General features: G+C 38.3%; 1 protein-coding gene across 3 annotated transcripts in view; it reads right to left on the reverse strand.

Annotated features, from left to right (window-relative positions):
* The window catches only part of SLC24A2 (solute carrier family 24 member 2), a 114,025-nt gene that overhangs the window by 15,957 nt on the left and 79,572 nt on the right, over positions 1-18,496 (reverse strand). For all 3 annotated transcript variants that reach the window (XM_018080958.2, XM_018080959.2, XM_018080957.2), the window contains 3 exons: positions 15,919-16,014; positions 14,161-14,249; positions 983-1,111 (listed from right to left, as the gene is read on the reverse strand). In XM_018080958.2, coding sequence (XP_017936447.1) covers positions 983-1,111; positions 14,161-14,249; positions 15,919-16,014 — 314 coding nt within the window. The remainder of the gene's footprint in view (positions 1-982; positions 1,112-14,160; positions 14,250-15,918; positions 16,015-18,496) is intronic.

Here is an 18,496-nt window from a genome sequence, read left to right on the forward strand (position 1 = left end):
AAATCTTTAAGAAAAGGAAGCTTAAATATTGGAAGAGAAAATGTCACTTTATAGCCTTCAAAAAACCTTTATGTAAAAACAAATCAGAGGTCTTATTTTAGCTTCTTTCTTGCGCTGAATTGCAGGTTTTTAGCATTTCCATTTAGGAATGGAAAGTTTTTCACTGTGCATGAGGAGGAAAATAGAATTCAAGGTGTTGACTTATATGCTGTGCATCCCACTCTTGCAGCAGTTTTAAACCTGTTTTTGATCCAGAAAGGAAAAGAGATTAAAACACTACTACTAAAGTTTTTTTTTTAGCTCTTGAATTTCTCTGTTTTACTTTCCATGAGCCTTCTTAGTCAGGTGTATGTTTTGTATATGCGAGTATAAAATCGATAGGACTTGGTAACTTGTCACAGTAAATCCTTTGTTGTCAGTCTTACATTACTTAAAGCTGTGTTTGGGACAAAACTAGCAAGTATTTTACACATGAAAGGGACTTACAGATATTGTCCTAGTATGAAAATTACAAGATGATAAGTAGAAGACAAATGTCTAGTAGAACATGAATTTTAAAGAAATGCATATCATTATATTTTAAAAAAGGAGAAAATTTAGGCAGTCTAAAATCTTTCCAGTTGTATACTTTAGGGCACTGAAGAAGGACAGACTTATTCAGCACTTATGTGATATTCAGCAGAGATTCAGAAATACAGATGTGAAGGCCCCAAAGAAGTTCTCAGACCCTTCACTTTATGTTATAAAATATTATGAATATAAATTACAATCTTTATAGAGCTATTATCAACCAGTTGCTCATAAGCACCCATTTGCCGTTTGAAGACTGATACTGTTACATCTTCTTCAAAGAAGAAACTCTTAAAAAAACCCTGTTAGCTCTATTTTTACACAAATCCACTACAGTACTTTCTTAGCATTTAGCTAGGGATCTACCCTTTTGTGTAGAACACACGGCAATAATGCAACAACCGTTACTTACAGGTTTTCTAACATCTGGTAGGGTAGCCCACAGTGGAAAAACAATGGGAAACACAAAAAGATAGGTGAGCTGCTTGCGTCGGGTTTCAGGCCAAGCCAGGCTGAGAGGCTGCTCCTCATCCTCTTCATTCTGTAAGAAAAGCTGCAGTGAGCAGAATATCAAAGTGGATGAATGAGATTAGGGATTCTTCCAAAAGGAGTTCTGAGAATGGTGTTGTGTTGCAGTGAGAACCATGGACTCTGAAAACATTGCATTAACACCACATCTACCTAACAACGTTATTTAGAACACAGTAAAAATTAATCTGGCCAGACTGTGAGGTATCCCTGCAGCACAGGCTACCTAAGGACGTACATTTGCGGCTGGTCCCTTGGGATGCACAGAATATTTCTGACAAGTGTTCCCACAGCTCTCCCTTGGGATGTGGGCTAGTCTAGTAAGGGATTAAGACATCTGTAGGCAGCATCAAGCCTGGCCATACAGATGAGAGAGAGAGAGAGAGAGAGAGACAGAGACAGAGAGAGAGAGACAGAGAGAGAGAAAGGGGGGGGGGAGAGGGAGAGAGGAAAAGAGACAGTGTGCGTGTATAGGTACATGTACACACTTCCACACGCATAGATATGCATATAAATATTTAAATGTGCATATAGATGTATACATATCTAACTTTTTAAGCTTTTGTGAGTAACTTAAAAAGTTACTATATAAATATGTGTCTGTATATGTACGTATTGTTTTGTTCGTAGGATCATTGGGTAATTCAGGTTGGCAGGCACCTGTGGAACTTCACTGTTGAACTGGTGTGGTCAAGCTGGACTGCTCAGGGCTCTGACCAGTCAAACTGTGAAACCATCAATGATGGAGATAGCCCAGCCTCTCTGGGCCCCAACACCATCGCTGGGCTGTCCACATGAGGAATAGGCTTCTCCTTGTCTCCAACCAAAGACTCTTGTGTTTAGACCAGCCACAATGCAGCAGTGTTCTTAACAACTTGGTGCTAAAACTAAAGACATTCCTCTCCTATCGATGTAGCTGATTTTCACATTGATCTCTAGTCTCTATTTATGTGTAAGCTGCCTACCTGTTACAGAGTAGATGGATAGGAACCTTCTCCTGTGAGAAAACATTTGGCTGCCACACACTTCTCTTTCCTTAAACTGCTCCTCCTAACAAAATGGAGCCCTCCCAGACTGACAAGGAAGCAAGAAAAGTGGGCATGACTCAAGCTTTTGCATGTATGTATTGAAATAACTTTAAACTTCTAATATAGGTAGCTGATGTCTCCAGAATTGCACATCTATCTAACACATATCACAGTATAAGGCAACTGAAAAAATGGCCTAAATGGTTCTTTCACATAAATGTTTGTAATGCAAATGGTTAATCCTGTGGAAAGATTTCTAGAGAGTTCAGTGAAAACTAAACAAGTCCAAAAAAGAGCACCTGCTGAAAACTGTTTGAAAGCATGAGAAGTATACAACAATTTCTTCGTGTAGTGTTCTTGTTTTTTTTCTTTTGAAAAAAGATAGCAATTGAGACAGCTCTGCAATATGCATGTTATTCTTCCTATAGATTTATAATAGGTTTTTTATAATAAGTTTCTTACAATAGGTTTCTTCTGTCTTAAGATTGCTTACATAAACCTTATGACAATGATATATGAAGCAAACATTTGAATGACCACATCAGTTACTTTTTTCTAAGCAAAAGAGTTATTGATGAAATGTCACCATATGTTGGTATTGTTCATAACTTTTTCTGCTTACTGCTAACTTTGACTAAAGAACTGGTCTTAGTTATTCCACTATTATGAACTCTTGAATTGTTCAAATACCCAGCTACTTGACCTGATCAGTGCCTAGAAAAGCAAGTCCCGTTCTTAGCTCAGGATCTTCCACTCTGACGGTACCACCTGACACTGATGGTGTCAGGTGTCAGATAAATCCCTATTTATCTCTTGACACATTGACACATTGACAGGTTGCAGCTACTTTTGAGTTATGCATTGATGTCAACAGAAAACCATGTGTTGTTAATCCCTATACTTTGTGAAACTTCCAATTTGCATGACTGTAAGACAACAGTAAAGTGAAAAGGTCATAAAGGTTATAATATTAAAAGATTTTTAAAAGTGTATAGGCACAATTTGTCACACTCAACACAGTACTTTAAAGGCTCCTGAGCAGCTTAAGAGGCTAGCTTTTGCCTTTAGCTTTCAGTTCTTCACTGAAGAGGACAACCTATGCTTCACTGCTGCAATCTACTGAAGCCTGACTTTTGGGGAACTGTGCTAGAGCAGGAGTTTGTGCGGCCTCTTCCTGAAAAACAAATCCATTCCTTTTCCATTCTGGTAGATGCTACCAGGGTGGGAAAATCAACCTGAGATGGAGGCTCAGCTTTGAAATATGATGACTGAGATAAAACTGGGGTACAAAAGGACAGTTGAAGGGTTGCCTAGGTCACTCTTTCTGAATGGCCCATGTGTAATTCAAGCAGCAAACTCAGCTGGAATGAAGTTCAGTAAGTGACTGCTGCATAAACAGCACTGAGTGGCAAAGTACTTCCCGAATTGCCATCTTTAGAGATTAGCCATGATTAACAACCCTAGTTAATCACAACACAACTTTACATTAATCTGAGCTTGCATGTGTGTCTGAAAAATATACAGAATGCAATGTCTACATTGGTTCATGTAGGACTCTACTAGTACTCACTCTACTTCAACACCGGGTATCATTCTAGTCTCGTGGCTGTGTCAAATACCATTGGGTGTGCATGAGCACACAGGCAACATGAGTGGCTGTAGCAAAGGACCACAAAGAATTGCTTTTGTAGACTGCCAGATATCTCCTGAGAAACCTTGATCCATCTTTTGAGATCTTTTCACCTTCCAGTTGTCCTACCTCATCCTTCTCCCCAAGACAACTATCCCCAAAATATAAGGCCAAACTCAAGCTCATAGTGCAGACAAAAGCCTTTTTCTTGCTAGTTTAACTCCATGATGCATTACAGATGCTACAGAGTCAATATTCATTTCCTATTTTGTAAATTAGATTTGGCATCTAATTTTCAATGCTGACCTTCCAAAAATCAGTAGAAGTAAGGAAGTTCAAAGTATTTGTAGATCTAGCTTCCATGAATTTCAATGCAATATTGAACTATCCACTGAGGTTTAAGAAATGAATGAGAAAAATTTTGGCAGGTCTAAAACCACACAAATGTGAGTGTCATGCTGTGGACTAAGCAGCAGTGGCAGAAAATGACTCAGCACAGATTTATGGCAGAGATTATGTGCACTGTCAGCGGCTCAGCCTGAATATGCATTATCACAATTTGTAGAAACTAATACTTCAACTATAGTTTTGATTTATTTTAGTCTGTATGATGAAAATTCAATAGTTGCTGAGGTCCAGGCAGACAACACCTATAGCCTTTCCCTCATCTACCAAGTGTGTCAATCCATCATAGAAAGAGAAGAGTTGGTCATATTGTACCTGCCTTTCACAAACCCACACTGGCTAGACCTGATCCCCAAGTTGTCCTGCATATGCCATATTATCGCACTCAAAATCATCTGCTCCATGACCTTCCCTGGCACCAAAGTCAGACTGCCAGGCCTTTAGTTCTCCAGATCCTCCTTCCAGCCCTTCCTGTAGATGAGCATCTCATTTGCCAACTTCCAGTCAACTAGGACCTCCACAGTTAGCCACTACTGCTGGTAAATGATGAAAAGTGCCTCAGCGAGCTCTTCTGCCAGCTCCCTCAGTACCCTTGGTTGGATCCCATCCGGCCCCATAGACTTGTGTGTGTCTAAGTGGTGTAGCACTAACCTTTTCCAATTGGATTATGAGGGCTTCATTCTGCTCCCCATCTCTGTCTTCCAGCTCAGGGGGCTGGGTACTCTGAGGACAACCGGTCTTATTATTAAAGGCACAAAAGGCAGTCAGTACCTCAGCCTTTTCCTCATCTGTTGTCATTATGTTTCCCCATGCATCCAATAAAGGATGGACATGGTCCTTAGCCTTACTTCTGTTGCTGATGTATTTGTAGAAACATTTTTCATTGTCTTTAACTTTAGAAGCCAAATCAAGTTCTAGCTGGGCTTTGGTCCTTCTAATTTTCTACCTGCCTAACCTCACAAAATCCTTGTAGTCCTCCTGAGCTTGTCCCTTTGTCCAAAGATCATAAACTCTCCTTTTTCTCCTGAGTTCCAACCAAAGCTCTGTTCAGCCAGGCCAGTCTTCCTCCCAGCCAACTCATCTTTCAGCACATGTGGGCAGATTGCTCCTGTACCTTTAAGGTTTCCTTCTTGAAGAATGTCCAGCATTCCTGGACTCCTTTGTCCATGAAGACTGCCCTCCAAGGAACTCTGGCAACCAGTCTCCTAAACAGGCCAAAGTCTGGTCTCTGGAAGTCCAGGCAGCAGTTCTGCTGGTCCCCTCCCCCTTAGTGCTCTGAAAAGGAAAACTATTCATTTCTTTGTCTCTGTGCCCAGGATGGCCTCTGACCACCACATCTCCCACTAACTCTTCTCTGTTCACAAACAGCAGGTCCAGCAGGGCACCTTCCCTGGCTTTGTGTGTCACAAAGCTATCTTTCACACAGTCCAGAAACCTCCTGCACTGTTCCCTCTCCGCTGTGTTGTCTTTCCAGCAGACATCTGGTAAGATGAAGTCCCCCACAAAAACAAGGTCCAGCAATCGTAAGATTTTCCCAGCTGCTTATAATATATTTTTGTCTGCCTCTTCATCCTAGTTGGATGGTTTATACTAGACTCCCATCAGGATATCTGTTTTGTTGGCCTTATCCATAAATACTTAACCTTTTAATCATCATCATCAAACTCTAGAAAGCCAAAACACTCCCTAACATACAGGGCTACCCCACCAGCTCTGCTTCCTTGCCTATCCCTTCCAAAGAGTTTATAGCCATCTATTGCATCACTCCGTTTGTGTAAGCAAGCCCACCATCTTTATGTTACTGCAATTATATCACAGTTTTCCATCTGCAAAATGGCTTTATATGCACTTTAGTTGGGCTATCAGTCCTGTCACATTTTTGGAGGAAGAAGTCTTAATTACTATGTGTCTGTTCCATTGTTCTTTATGGATTGACAATGCTTATGTCTTTGATGATGTGTGGATCTTCATCCACTAACTCCACTGAGATGGCTAAGATGCTGTGTGAATTAGTACAGGGACATCTCAAATGTGCTCTGGTGTACTCAGCACATCATGGAGCAGACTGAAGGACCTTACTAGCAGACTGAAGGACCTTACTGTGCCACCCTTATGCTTATCTCTAGCGTGCCTGGTTTTATCCCTTTCTTCCTTCAAATGCAGTTTAAAGCTCTTTCAATGAGCCCTGCTAACTCTGATCCTTTTGCCGCTTTGAAACAGATACATCCTGTCTCTCACCAGCAGGCCCAGTGTTGTTTAAACCAATGCATGATAAAAACCCCTAAATTCTGCTGGTGAGACCACTCTTGGAGTCAGTTACTAATCTTCTGAGTCTTCCTGTTCTGTCCCTCATCATTCCCTGCAACTGGAAAAATACAGGATAACTTGTGTTCCTCATCACTTAACCAATCATTAAAGGTTTAGACACAGCTGCATTAGAGCTGTGCCTCAGCAACCTCACAGTAAACAATATCCTCCTAAATATCTAATCTAAACCCATCCGATTTTCCAATTTCCCAGTAAATTTTTCCAAACAGAGGAAATGATGGCATGTTTAACATTATATATAGAGTGCAAATATATGGTGACATTTTCATCCACAACTATTTTGTTTATAAACAACAGCTTATAGCAAATTCCATCTGCCAAAGTCACAAGGTAGTCACTCCTTCTAGCAAACATCAGAAAATCAGTGTCTCCGTGGAGGTTTACACTCATTACTTTAGGGAAAACAATTGCTTTTCTGGCACAACGTTAAACAGAATTTTACACTTTTTTTTCCTGATGGTAGGACAAAATGGAAAACAAGTACAAAAAACCACCTCAAACTTACCAGAAATAGCAAATCTGCCACTGTTCACCAGCTAGTCTGTACTGTATAACAGCCATAGCATATAAACTATAAATACCATATATTCTGTTATTCTGTTAGTCCAACTAAAATGAAGAGCTAATCTGTAAATTCTGACTTGTGCATTCTGACTGCTGATACAACTAATCAATAAAGAATTAGCATTAGGACTCCAGAAGAAAGGAAACTGAAGACAGGGACTATTTGCAGTTCAATTTGCTTATGTCAAAGTACAGATATTGCACGACCTCTAAAGTGACAATTTCTTCTTTTACTTGATAGGGCTACAAAAGACTGTGCAGGGTTTTTTTTTTTTTCCTTGTTTGTTTGTGTTTGGTTTTGTTGGTTTGGTTTGGTTGGTGGTGGTGGTGATTTTTTTTTTTTTTTTTTTTTTTGTTGGAAATGAGCTCTGTACACAAATGTTCCCTGTCCCAGAGGTATTTGGTGATTTTCAGAATTGAGGTTGACTGTTTTATTTAGGAGGGCAAGTCTCACACTAATTTATTTCACTAGAAAGGCAGAGAGTATAGGTAATTGGAGCCCTACTGTGAACAGCCTCAAATCTCTGCTTTATGTTTCTTTTCTGTAAGCTGAATCACTAATTTATCTTCTCCTACCTCTCATTTGGAAAAAACTATTTGAAAAAAGGTGAAATAGTAAGCTAGTACAGCAGTATGTAATTTCTACAGGGTAACTAAGATAGAAAGCAACATCCTTCCTCACGAACTCTTGAGTAAAATTCAAGCAGGGAGTAAAGTTAAATCTCTGAGCTTTCAGAATGCATTTGGTATATCTGGATATTCTCCTTAGGGCAGCTAATTTGTGCTAATCCTTGCTGTACTGTGAACTCAGTGAAAGGAGCTACCTTATGAGTGAACCTTATGGGAAGGAGAAAGGCTCAGGTAGATATTTGATCCAGAATCTGCTATTGCTGCTTGTGTCCTCTTGGGATCTTGCACAAATAGGTAAAATCACAGCTCCCAGAGCTTATATGCTAATTTTTATGCCCATGTTACTGCCAGCACTCTTTGGGGAATTTGAAAAGTAATACTCAGAATGTAATAGTCAAAACTGCAGTCAGCCCACCAGAAGATATAACAGCTATGATACGATGGAGATAATTTTGAAGAATAAGCCTTTGTCTTCATGCCATTTTTCAATATCTTAGTTTTCAAGTAAGTCAAACTGCTAAACAGCAGAAAAAAATGTGGAATAGGCAGCTGAGTAGCCTTGGAAATATAAAGATCAATTCCTTTTCATGGCAGCGCCATTCTCTTTAAGTCACAAAGAGCTATACCAGCAAACAAGATGCAGACATTTACTTTAGACTGACTGTGGCAACTGAAAAAATGTTTGGGTTTAGGAAAATAATTTTTTTATGATGAATCAAACAAATATTAGGGATACCAGAATACATCATGGCCTTACAACAAATGCTGCTCTAATCTTCTCCACTCTGTCTCTATGAAATAGAAATGTTTAAGATAGCCCAGAATAAATACCCTGAGATGGAGAATGCAATGTTATTCCCACTCACACCATACTAATTTGATGCAAACAAAATTAGTACTCTAGGGCAGGGGAGTTATGTCCCTACCAGCACTCTGTCCTTGCTCTTTGGTGGGGAAGGCAAAAAATGCTCTACCAGACTGTTGCTTCGGTACGCAGATTAAATCCAATGAAAACAATGAAGCCTATGTGGCAACCTTCTACAACATACAAATTTTCTTATATTTCCATGGAAAAGTTATCTCTGACATGGTTGGTATGTAAACATTTTCCAGTGGGGTTTCCACGGAAACAGGAAAAACTGTGCCCATGTGTACATATGCATGTGTGTATGTGTGTGTGCATGTGTGTAGGTGGGAGGAAAAGGTGTTATCTTCAGATTGGAAACTATTTTTAGGTAAGCCACAGGTTAAAACTACTATCAAATGCTTGTTAAGAATGTGGTGGGGATGGGGCAGGGATAAGGGACACAACTGGACTTCTCAGAAGGATCATTCTCTGAAGGACACCCTATAAAATGAGATACATTTAATGAGACACTAAGTATCCTTTTAGTCTTCTTTCCTTTTCTTACACATTCTTGGTACCACTCTGAAGTTTTATGTAAGAGTCTTCTTTGTGGCAACCTGCTAAAGGTTAAGAGACAGAATGCCATAAGTAGAACAAAATCCCCAAGGAAGATGCAATATTCAGCAGAAGGGAATTTCTGGCTGCAAGTAAAGTAGTAATGTCTTAAAGACCTTATGGTGGAAGGAGATATTACTCCCTGCTGTGCTGGTTAGGGGATGGGACAGAGGCCACAGTCGTCTGTCCTTCTAAGCTGATGATCCCTATTTTATCAAAGTGTAGGATATTGGCTGCTGCTTACGGTTGGAGTGGGGTGATATGTCTTACTGTCTGGCACAAATGACTGGGCTGCTGGGCACATTTTCTGTGCAGCCTTTTTGTATTTCTGCAAGCAGCATCAGGACAGATTTTTTCTTGTTGCTCAGGACAGCTGAATTTCCCTGGAGGAGGGTCGAATAACAAGAATGGAGTTAAGGTCCTGGGAAAAAAGGAAAATGAAGACAGTGGAGTTTGGAAGAGACAAATAAAGAAATTAAACCAAAAAAACCCCTGCAAATTAGGTGAAATACACCTAGTTCATGGTACCTTGCAGAAGACATTAACTGACAGTGTTCTCAACTGTCTTGCGTGGTGTTTCAGCCTTGTGTAAGTGGAAAAGAAGGAAAGGAGGAAAGAATCTGGAAAAACATATAAAGATGACCAAAAAAAGCCCACAAAGAAGCCAGGAGAGGTATAAGGAAAACTAAATCGTGGCAATTGGAGTACTACACCTTTTAAAATTAAGTTTATTTTACAAGTATAGGAAAATAAAAATACAACATAAAAGTTATTTTTTCTCCTTTTCTTGCAATCTTAGCCTGAGACCTTCTTTTTTACAAGCTCAGCTTCATAATTTTAAAATAATAAGGGGCTTATAAGCATTTATGTGCATATTCTATTTTTACTAGCAGAACATAGAACATTTAATGTACTTATTTTCTGACATTTCTAACTTCAATATAGAAACCGATATTCTAAAATGCTTGTGTCTAGGAATTTAGACCCAGGCACTATAATCTGCAACAGTGAAAGATAAGAAAAAACCCAGAAATATTACTATGATTGTTTTGCAAGAGGGAAAAGCATGTAGACCATAGTGGAACTTGATAATGGAGGAGAAAGAATTAGATCCTTATGCAGATCTTCTGTATTCTCACTGCAAACATCTTTTGGGATGACCTGCTATGTGAGTATACCCATTGCACAAACCACAGTTTTTAGGACAAAATTTTTTCCCCCAAAGGTGTATTTGAAGCTTTGTTCATCTAGATTGACAGTGTCTCCAATTTTCACAGTTATAAATTATCATTACCGTGACATGAAGGCACTAACAGTAAGTTTTTTTCAGAGATTTATTCAGCGCTTATGGATCACAAAACCTCATCATGAGATTATACAAGTGGAAAATTGGAGAGAAGGAAATTTATACTGTACTTCCAAATTCTGACACCACAGCATTACTCCTTTGCATTGGAGTAAGCTAAAATCACCAAAACTTTGAGCCATCTGATTGAATTCTACTTAGGAACAGAGCCAAACCATGTTGTCCGTGTAAAGTGGAGAACACTTGGTTACAAAAACATCAAAACTGAAAGGCATTTGTAGGTCAAGACTCAGCTGTTATGAGCACGTTCTTGTTGCCCAATTTTAATGAGTGAGTTTTTGAAAGAGAAGGAGAAACTACTGATAAGAACTGGCTGCCATACAATCCTGTGTCTCCAGTATTACTTCTCAAAATAGTATTAGGGGATTGTTATTTTTTATTGTGACAGCAGACACATGTAATCCTTTCATTCAGATTGATGCACCTAAATCTGCAGACTCATTCCTCCACCAGTTAAAAAACCTCCCTGCTTGCTCCTATTGTGTCATTTGGATAAGGATAAATAATGTATCCCACCTCTAAGACATAAGAATAGTTGTTCAGAACGTCCTAATACTTGCTGAAATTAACATAGAAGTTCCAAAACCTGCCTCACTGCAAGTTTAAAATATCTAAAGGGAGATGAAAGGAAGATATTGCTGAGTAATGTACTCTTGCAATAATTTTCCCTTCTTCCCCTGCTGTTGCTTGAAATTGAAACCATTGTCTCAAATGATGAAGCTCTGTGGCCTTGTGGGTTTCTGAATAAGCCTAGGAAATTCTTCATTACAATGTAAAATGATAGTATGTGGACACTGCTGTGATACGCAATTGCTTAAGATTGCCTTTTCTTATTGTTTTCACAGAACTATCTCAGTGGAAAAAAGTCTTACAGAGCAAGACTGGTTTCCTCCTTAAGCTACTGAACTCTATTAGAGTCAATTAGAGTTTTCATGTATCTCATAGACTGATCTACATAATAGGTTACACCAGGCTATGCCATCCCTTACTGACCTTTGAGAACAAATGTCTAAAAGCCACTCTGCTTCGGACTTTGGTGTATTTTTCTTTTTTTTTTCCCCCTGAATTTAAAAAATAGTCTAAGGACTTATTTCACTCCAGCCATGAGGAAGGACTCTCAAAAGAGGATCCAAATGGATCCGAAATTTGATCTTTCCTTACTGTAAAATGTTATGTTGAAGTGTAGTGCTGGGAGTTTCTATTATATAGATTTTACTCACTTCATTTATATGAGAGTAATGTTTTGTTGGGCTGACAAGGATCTTTAAGTGTCATGATAGTCTCAAAATTTAGATTAACAGAAAAGGTAATTTAATGTTCTACTATGCCCTCCTTTCCTTGAGTGACTCATTATAATTACTGATCATTCATGATATCAAAACCTATCCATCTCTTTTAGATCCTTGATTCCGATTCTCAGTTTCTATTTCCAGAGACAAAATTACTGCAAACAGTGAAGAATTAACGCCATCTGCTAATACTTGGTGCACTAACACACCAGTTGGCCAAAATCATCTTGTCATTTCTCCCATCTCCAGCTGTATAAAGCAAATACAATCTTTTCCCAAACATTCACCCTAGTACACATTGCTGTGTGATTTTTTCCCAGTATTGCAGAAAAAAAATGGATAACCTCTCCCTATTTTAAGCATGTTTCAGTAAAAAATAAGCTCCTGGTGAGGAATAATTGTCTTTAAGAAGCCAAAAGACATAAACACACTCTGTTACTTATACACACCTGATTTTTCCTTTGCAGAACCTTTCAAGAAAAAAATTTCAGTTACTTGCTCAGATCATGAAGAAGGCAATATGGTCTCTGATTTGAACTAACAATATTGTTAAACCATAAATAAACAAAACTAAATAAAATATCAAAATCTAACCCTGGTATGATTCAAAACAAACCATGGTCATTACACAGCTCATCCCACTTTTAATAAGTTGTCATAGTTTGAAATTGGCCCCCCTGAGAGGCTGGGGGGGCTCAGAGGTGATTTGGTGCCAGGACAGTGTTCCCTGGAGAGCCAGTCACCACTCACGTTGTTCGCTTCTGCTCAAAATCATATCTCACAGCACCAGAAGCTGTTGGCAGTTCTGTCTTGGTTGTTTTGCTGTTGGTGTCTGCTGTGTGTAGGTGGAGAAGGCCAGGGGGTGGCTGGGCTCCCTCTCTTCCCCTCCAGGAGGGAGAGGGGAGCCCTGCGACCCCCCAGCTCAGCCTTTGGCTAGAGTTAGTCAGCATTTGGAGTGTGTGCTGTGGAAGAAGAATTCACAGCACCTGAGGTAAGAGGAGAGAGGTAGGCTTTGCAGCCAAGCCCTCTTCCCCCTCCTTTTCTGCAGTGAAGCTGTAGAGGGGGGCTTTTCCTTTCCCTCCACTGTCAGTGGAGGAGAGGCTCAACATTGAAGCTGAGCCAAAAGACAGGCTGTGGGAGTAGGCCCGGCACTCGGGAGAGGAGTCCTGGGTGAAATTGGAGGCGAACCAAGAGTTTGAGAGTTGCCTGCCAAAGCTGACCAGGGGCAGCTGAGAGCTGACGTGGAGGAATGAACATTCCAGGGCACAGATGCTTGATAAGCTGCACTGCAGCAGCTTACGAACCAGGCGGAAACACCAGATAAGGGTGGTAAGGTTTGGAGACTTGGCAGGGAGCCAGCTTCAAACCATATCAAAGGGGAAGCTCATTTTATGTCATAGTTCACTGCTCAGCCATTTCCTGCAGTCTGTCTTTTGTCATTATAGCCTAAAAAGAAGGCTAAGAAGTAAAGTGTATAAACTAAACTGTTATAAAAGTTTATGTGTCAAGGATTCTTTTTACAAAACTTTCTCTCTCTACGCAGCTTTTGATGTCTGAGTCTAAAAGAGCAGTGGTCAAGTTTATAAAAATCAATCATTACCTTTTTTTCCACTTACAGGAGGTGGTATTAATAATTTTTTTTTAAAGTTAAAAGACATTAAAAAGAGCCTGACAAGACCAAATTTTGCAGCCAGGTACTCTTGAGAATTACAACTTATTTCTTACTTAAGAAAGAAGATAACTGTATAGCTATTTCAGTAGCCATTGTGCAAGTCAAGACATAGTTACTCATTATCTACAAAAGATATATGTTAAAATAAATACATTTAAGTGTTTGATTACTTCTTTTGCACATTTTAACTATATGCAATACGAGTCATAGAAACAGTAATATACTGCTATTTCATTCGGCCTAATTTTTTATTTGTCTCAAGATAACAGAAGGCACGATGGAGAAGTTTGTTTACAGCTCCTCTTTTACAATGAATTTTCACCATCCCATGATGCACATCATGATAGGTTCTCTTAGAAGAACATGTTTTCTGCCATGTGTGTGTTTTGTGCAATTTCTATTAGCTATATTTAGGACTGCAGACATATCTGATAAGTAAAAATACGTTTCCTAAAAGAATGCATTCTAGATTACCATCTTACCTTACACTGAAGGGCAGGGGCAGAAGAACTTTTATATATGGCAAACCATACATTTGGTTCAGTTGTAAATGAAGATTAAATGTATTTTAGACAGTTCATACTAACAGCCTCTTTCTATTAAGATGTTTACTTTCAGTGAAAAGCACAATCAAGCATGCAATATGTTTACCAATACAAGAATAAAAAGAATAAAAAAAGTCATTAACCTCTTCTTCAACATTATGGGCGATTCCATTCTGCACTGGTCCTGAATCACTCGGTGGTGTTACTGCAACTTCCACTTTTGCACCTTTTTCTGTGGCATCGTCCATAAATAAGAGTGGGAAAACAAGAGATCAGAATATTAAATAACAAATCTGCTGGTGAAACAGCTGTGATATGTCTAGTCTGAGTAAATCATCAAATACTAAAGGTGGGCCAACATCTGCTTTTAAAGGAGAGAGACAAAAATTTTGTCTTTCATTTGATTAGTACACATTTTGAATAAAAATCTTATGAGGGGTGAGCTAGCATTTGAAGAAACTATTTTATTGGCACTCACTCGTGCCCTAGAAATATTTAAATGCATTGCAATATTCAGTGCTCTTTGTTTATTCATAAACTAACTGAGCCTAATACTTGAGGTAAAAACTGACATATAGCACTCACCGCAGACATTCTAGAATGCAACACGTTGCATTTACAGGTGAGGGGATACGTTCAATGATATAACTTCTGTAACACACTAACCCCTGCAATTAGTAAAGTTACTTCCAAGCTGTAATCATGCTGTCTCTCATACAAAAATGTGGGAAAAAAGTAAACAGATGCTATAATAACATCCAATAACAATGGATGATCTTTAAAGCAGAATCCTGTAGTCCTTGTGCTAAACTTCTACTGGAATTAAAGGGATAAAGTTGGGCCTTTGATTTCTGATGCCAAATTTATTCAAATTTATTCTTACTTTGACTATCTTGGAATTCTCTAAGCAATAATTACCTCTTTAAGTAGGTACTACATAAAAATGTCAATGGCCAAAAATCCCTTGGACAATATAAAGTAAAGCAGAATAGCAATATGAAATCTCTAACTCAAGTTCAACATGCCTTATGGTATGCTCTTGTGCATAAAAGCTGTCTAGTTACATTACTGCTATCCTGAGATTCTTCTAAATTAAAAATCTGAGATTACAGCCACAGCGAAGTGCCAGACTATCTGTAATTATTTCAGTATATGTGTGTTGTCTCTTAACCTCACAGTCAGCATTATGGTTTATTAACAGACTGTACCATTCAACTGCCTGATTTTGGAAGCAAATAGTATGTAAACATAACACACAAAGTCAGAAAAAGTGTCAAGTAATAAAATAATTCAGATTCTATTGGACACATTTGTATGTGGTTTTCTAAGGCTGAGATTGTGCTGAGGTAGAGAAAATGTGACATAGTACAGATTTGCTTTTAGCCAAGGAACTTCTGAACTAAAATACAAATTCTTACCTTAATGGAAAACCACATTAAGCCAATTCTGCACCATTAGCAAAGATGGGCCTAAATGACTCCCAGCCAGCAGTATCTTAAATCAAATCTTAAATATGAAGGTTGATTCTTTTTGTGACCAGAAGGCTGGTACTACATAAAACACATATTCTCCTAGAGCAGCTCAGTAAATTGATTAAACTTCCATATATAAACTGCAAGTAAGTTTTGCCTGTCTATTTCTGTCACTTCAACACATATCCAAAATCAGCATTGCTTTTTGTTTTCAACCTACCAGGAGGCTTTCTATATGCCTTGACTGACTTTCTTTTCTTGTACTCAACTCCTGTCCCATCCATAAATGGGACAGAGAATCAGAATATTTCTACTAGAATAGCACAAATGATGTAGAAGGAGAAATTAATGACTAAGGATTTTCAAACAAAATAAAGCAGTGAAAGCAATTCTCAGGAACAGGTGATAAATTTTTACTGCTGCACTCACCATGATTAGCAGCTCCATTCTGCCTTTCACTGTCTTCCACCTGGCACTTCTTTTTGGCAATCTTATGCAGAATTGAGGCCCTTTCCTTGAACTTTCCTAAAAGAAAGCATTGTTATTATTAAAATGCAGCCATTTGGAGAAGCAAAGTTTTTTTGCCATAGCGTAGACTCCAGAGATCAGTGCTGACAATCCATTTCAGTTCCTCCTCAAACAGCAAATATGCTATTAAACACTATCTCATGTTCCCATCTAAAGGCTTTTTTTTTCTTTTAAGTGGAAATAAAAATTTAGTCTTTTTTTTCTTAGAATTCAGTAACAAGTAGAACAAGAAATTGAAAACAAAAGCTATGATTTTTCTTTGGAAGAAGTGAGTAAAGTTCCACCTATAAACATGTTGGTGTAAGAATTCAGTCCAAATAGAAGATGAATACAGATGAATAAAGATATAAACAAACACAAAGTTTCACTTCTCAATTAGTAGGATAGTAACACAAAATTTCAGATTAACCCATATATTGCATCATAGTGACTGTGGTCAAATTTGTCACTTTGTACTCCTCTATGTGATTTCTACAGGTACTTCAGAAGAGGAAGAACAAACCTTCACAATACATGATTTTCATATCAGATTCTCAAAAGTAAACTTTCTTCTAAACCTGCCAGGGGTTTTTTTGTCTTCCATGAGGTTAACCATGCAGCTCATCCTCTACATTGTCTCCAGGACAACACATCCTATCATAACAGAGGTCCCAGCTTCTGTAACTATTGACCACTGAGTCCAAATGACATGTTCAAACTTAGCAATGTCAAAGATGTCAAATATTAAGTGAAATGAATCCTTTCTCTGCATTGGTTGATCTTTCTGTGTAAGGACTCTTTGGACACCTTTATGACAGCCTATATTTTGTATAAAAATGATGTATCTGCCTTCATTTATTGTTATCCCCATTGCTATTGTACTTTTAATATTTTAAAATATTTTTCGAAAGTTTGACTGGTGGCTATCATACAGTATGCTTCTAATTAAGAACACTATTACAACACAGGGTCTGTGGCTCTTTTAATTCTTCATCTCCATGTACAAAAATGCCCTGAAAACTGTTGGTGTCCCTGCAGCAAAACCAGCGCAGACTGAGGACCAAAAGATATTTCAGTAGAATCATATAATAGACTAACACTGGAAAGGAGAAGTAAGAAGTCATGAATGAATTCAGTTATGCAGATAACAGTCACTAGTTTCCAAGCTAATGAAAGATACACAAGAATAAATCATTAGTCATGAAAGAAATCCCTCCCCACAAATGGAAGTTTCAAACCCCTATACCCATACTTGTATGTGTGAAGAAGCATATACCCAGGGACTAGCAGCCAGGAATTATTCACTGGGAAGTGGAATTAATTTCTCAACAGCAAACCACTTGGAAAGTAATAAAAATACCACAAATATTTAACAAGCAGTACTTCCTTTCTGCAGTCCTTATCTTTTCACAAACACATCGTGCTCCAAAAAAAAATAAATTAGCCATTCACAATATTTTGCAAATATTAATCTTCTTTGGCACCTAGAGTAAAACACTTGCAGAAGAATATCTAAGCACAATCATAAATAGCAAGGCATCTCGTTATTTCAGCACACAGGGTCAGAGGCAGATGTTTTAGTTAGAAGGTGAAGAAGAAACAAAGGGTTAAAGAGAGAAAAAGAGAAGGAAGGAAGGGAGAGAGGGAAGGAAGGGAAGGAGGGAAGGAAGGAAGGAAGGGAAGAAGCAAAGAAAGAGAAAGAAAGGAAGGAAGAAAGAAAAAGAAAAGGAAGAAAGAAAGGGAATTGTTTGGGATATCAGATAAGAGAAAGAAAAACCAGAAAAAATGCACATCATTATTTCCAAATATTTGAAGCCAAAATGCTAAGAGTCACGGCTGCTCCTCACTTCTTTTGAAATACTGGGGGCATTTAAAAAGTGCTTATCCATAAGAATGTGTGTAAATACTAACAGGTGCCTGTTGTAATGTCAGTTTGCTAAAGGATTGTGCTTTTAGACTCCAACTCAGCTTCATATGTTTGAGAATTCGGCTTGTGATGCCCCAAATACACAAATGCATTTTTTGCAAACAATGAAGATGATGCAACTGAGACATTTTCTAAGAAATGTCTGTGGAGCCATCCATGTCATCCAATGTCTGTGGAGCTATCCAACTACTCCAAGATGCTGTAGAACCTTTCAATTAAAGGTTGAATTTTAAAAGTTAATTAATATGATGCAGAATTCTATAAGGATATTCTAGTATTTTGTTTGAGATTGTTTGAAACTGTTTAGGTTAGCCATTATTGAACTGAAAAGAAAATGCCTCCACAGAGATTCACACTGGTTTAGATTAGCTTAATTGAATATGTCCTCCATTTTTTTCACATTTACAAAGACCTCTCACCATCTTTAGGAAGAATTTCTTACATTGACTTTTAGCAATTGTAAGTTACACCACTTCATTCAAGACACTGTTGCACAGTTGTAAGTCACTGTCATGGAAATTAACATCAACATTTGAAATGGAAGATGTATTTTGGTTTATTTTTATTTCCCAG

The sequence above is a fragment of the Manacus vitellinus genome, unplaced genomic scaffold, assembly GCF_001715985.3.
Source record: "Manacus vitellinus isolate BGI_N305 unplaced genomic scaffold, ASM171598v3 scaffold_50_pilon, whole genome shotgun sequence".
Taxonomy (NCBI): domain Eukaryota; kingdom Metazoa; phylum Chordata; class Aves; order Passeriformes; family Pipridae; genus Manacus; species Manacus vitellinus.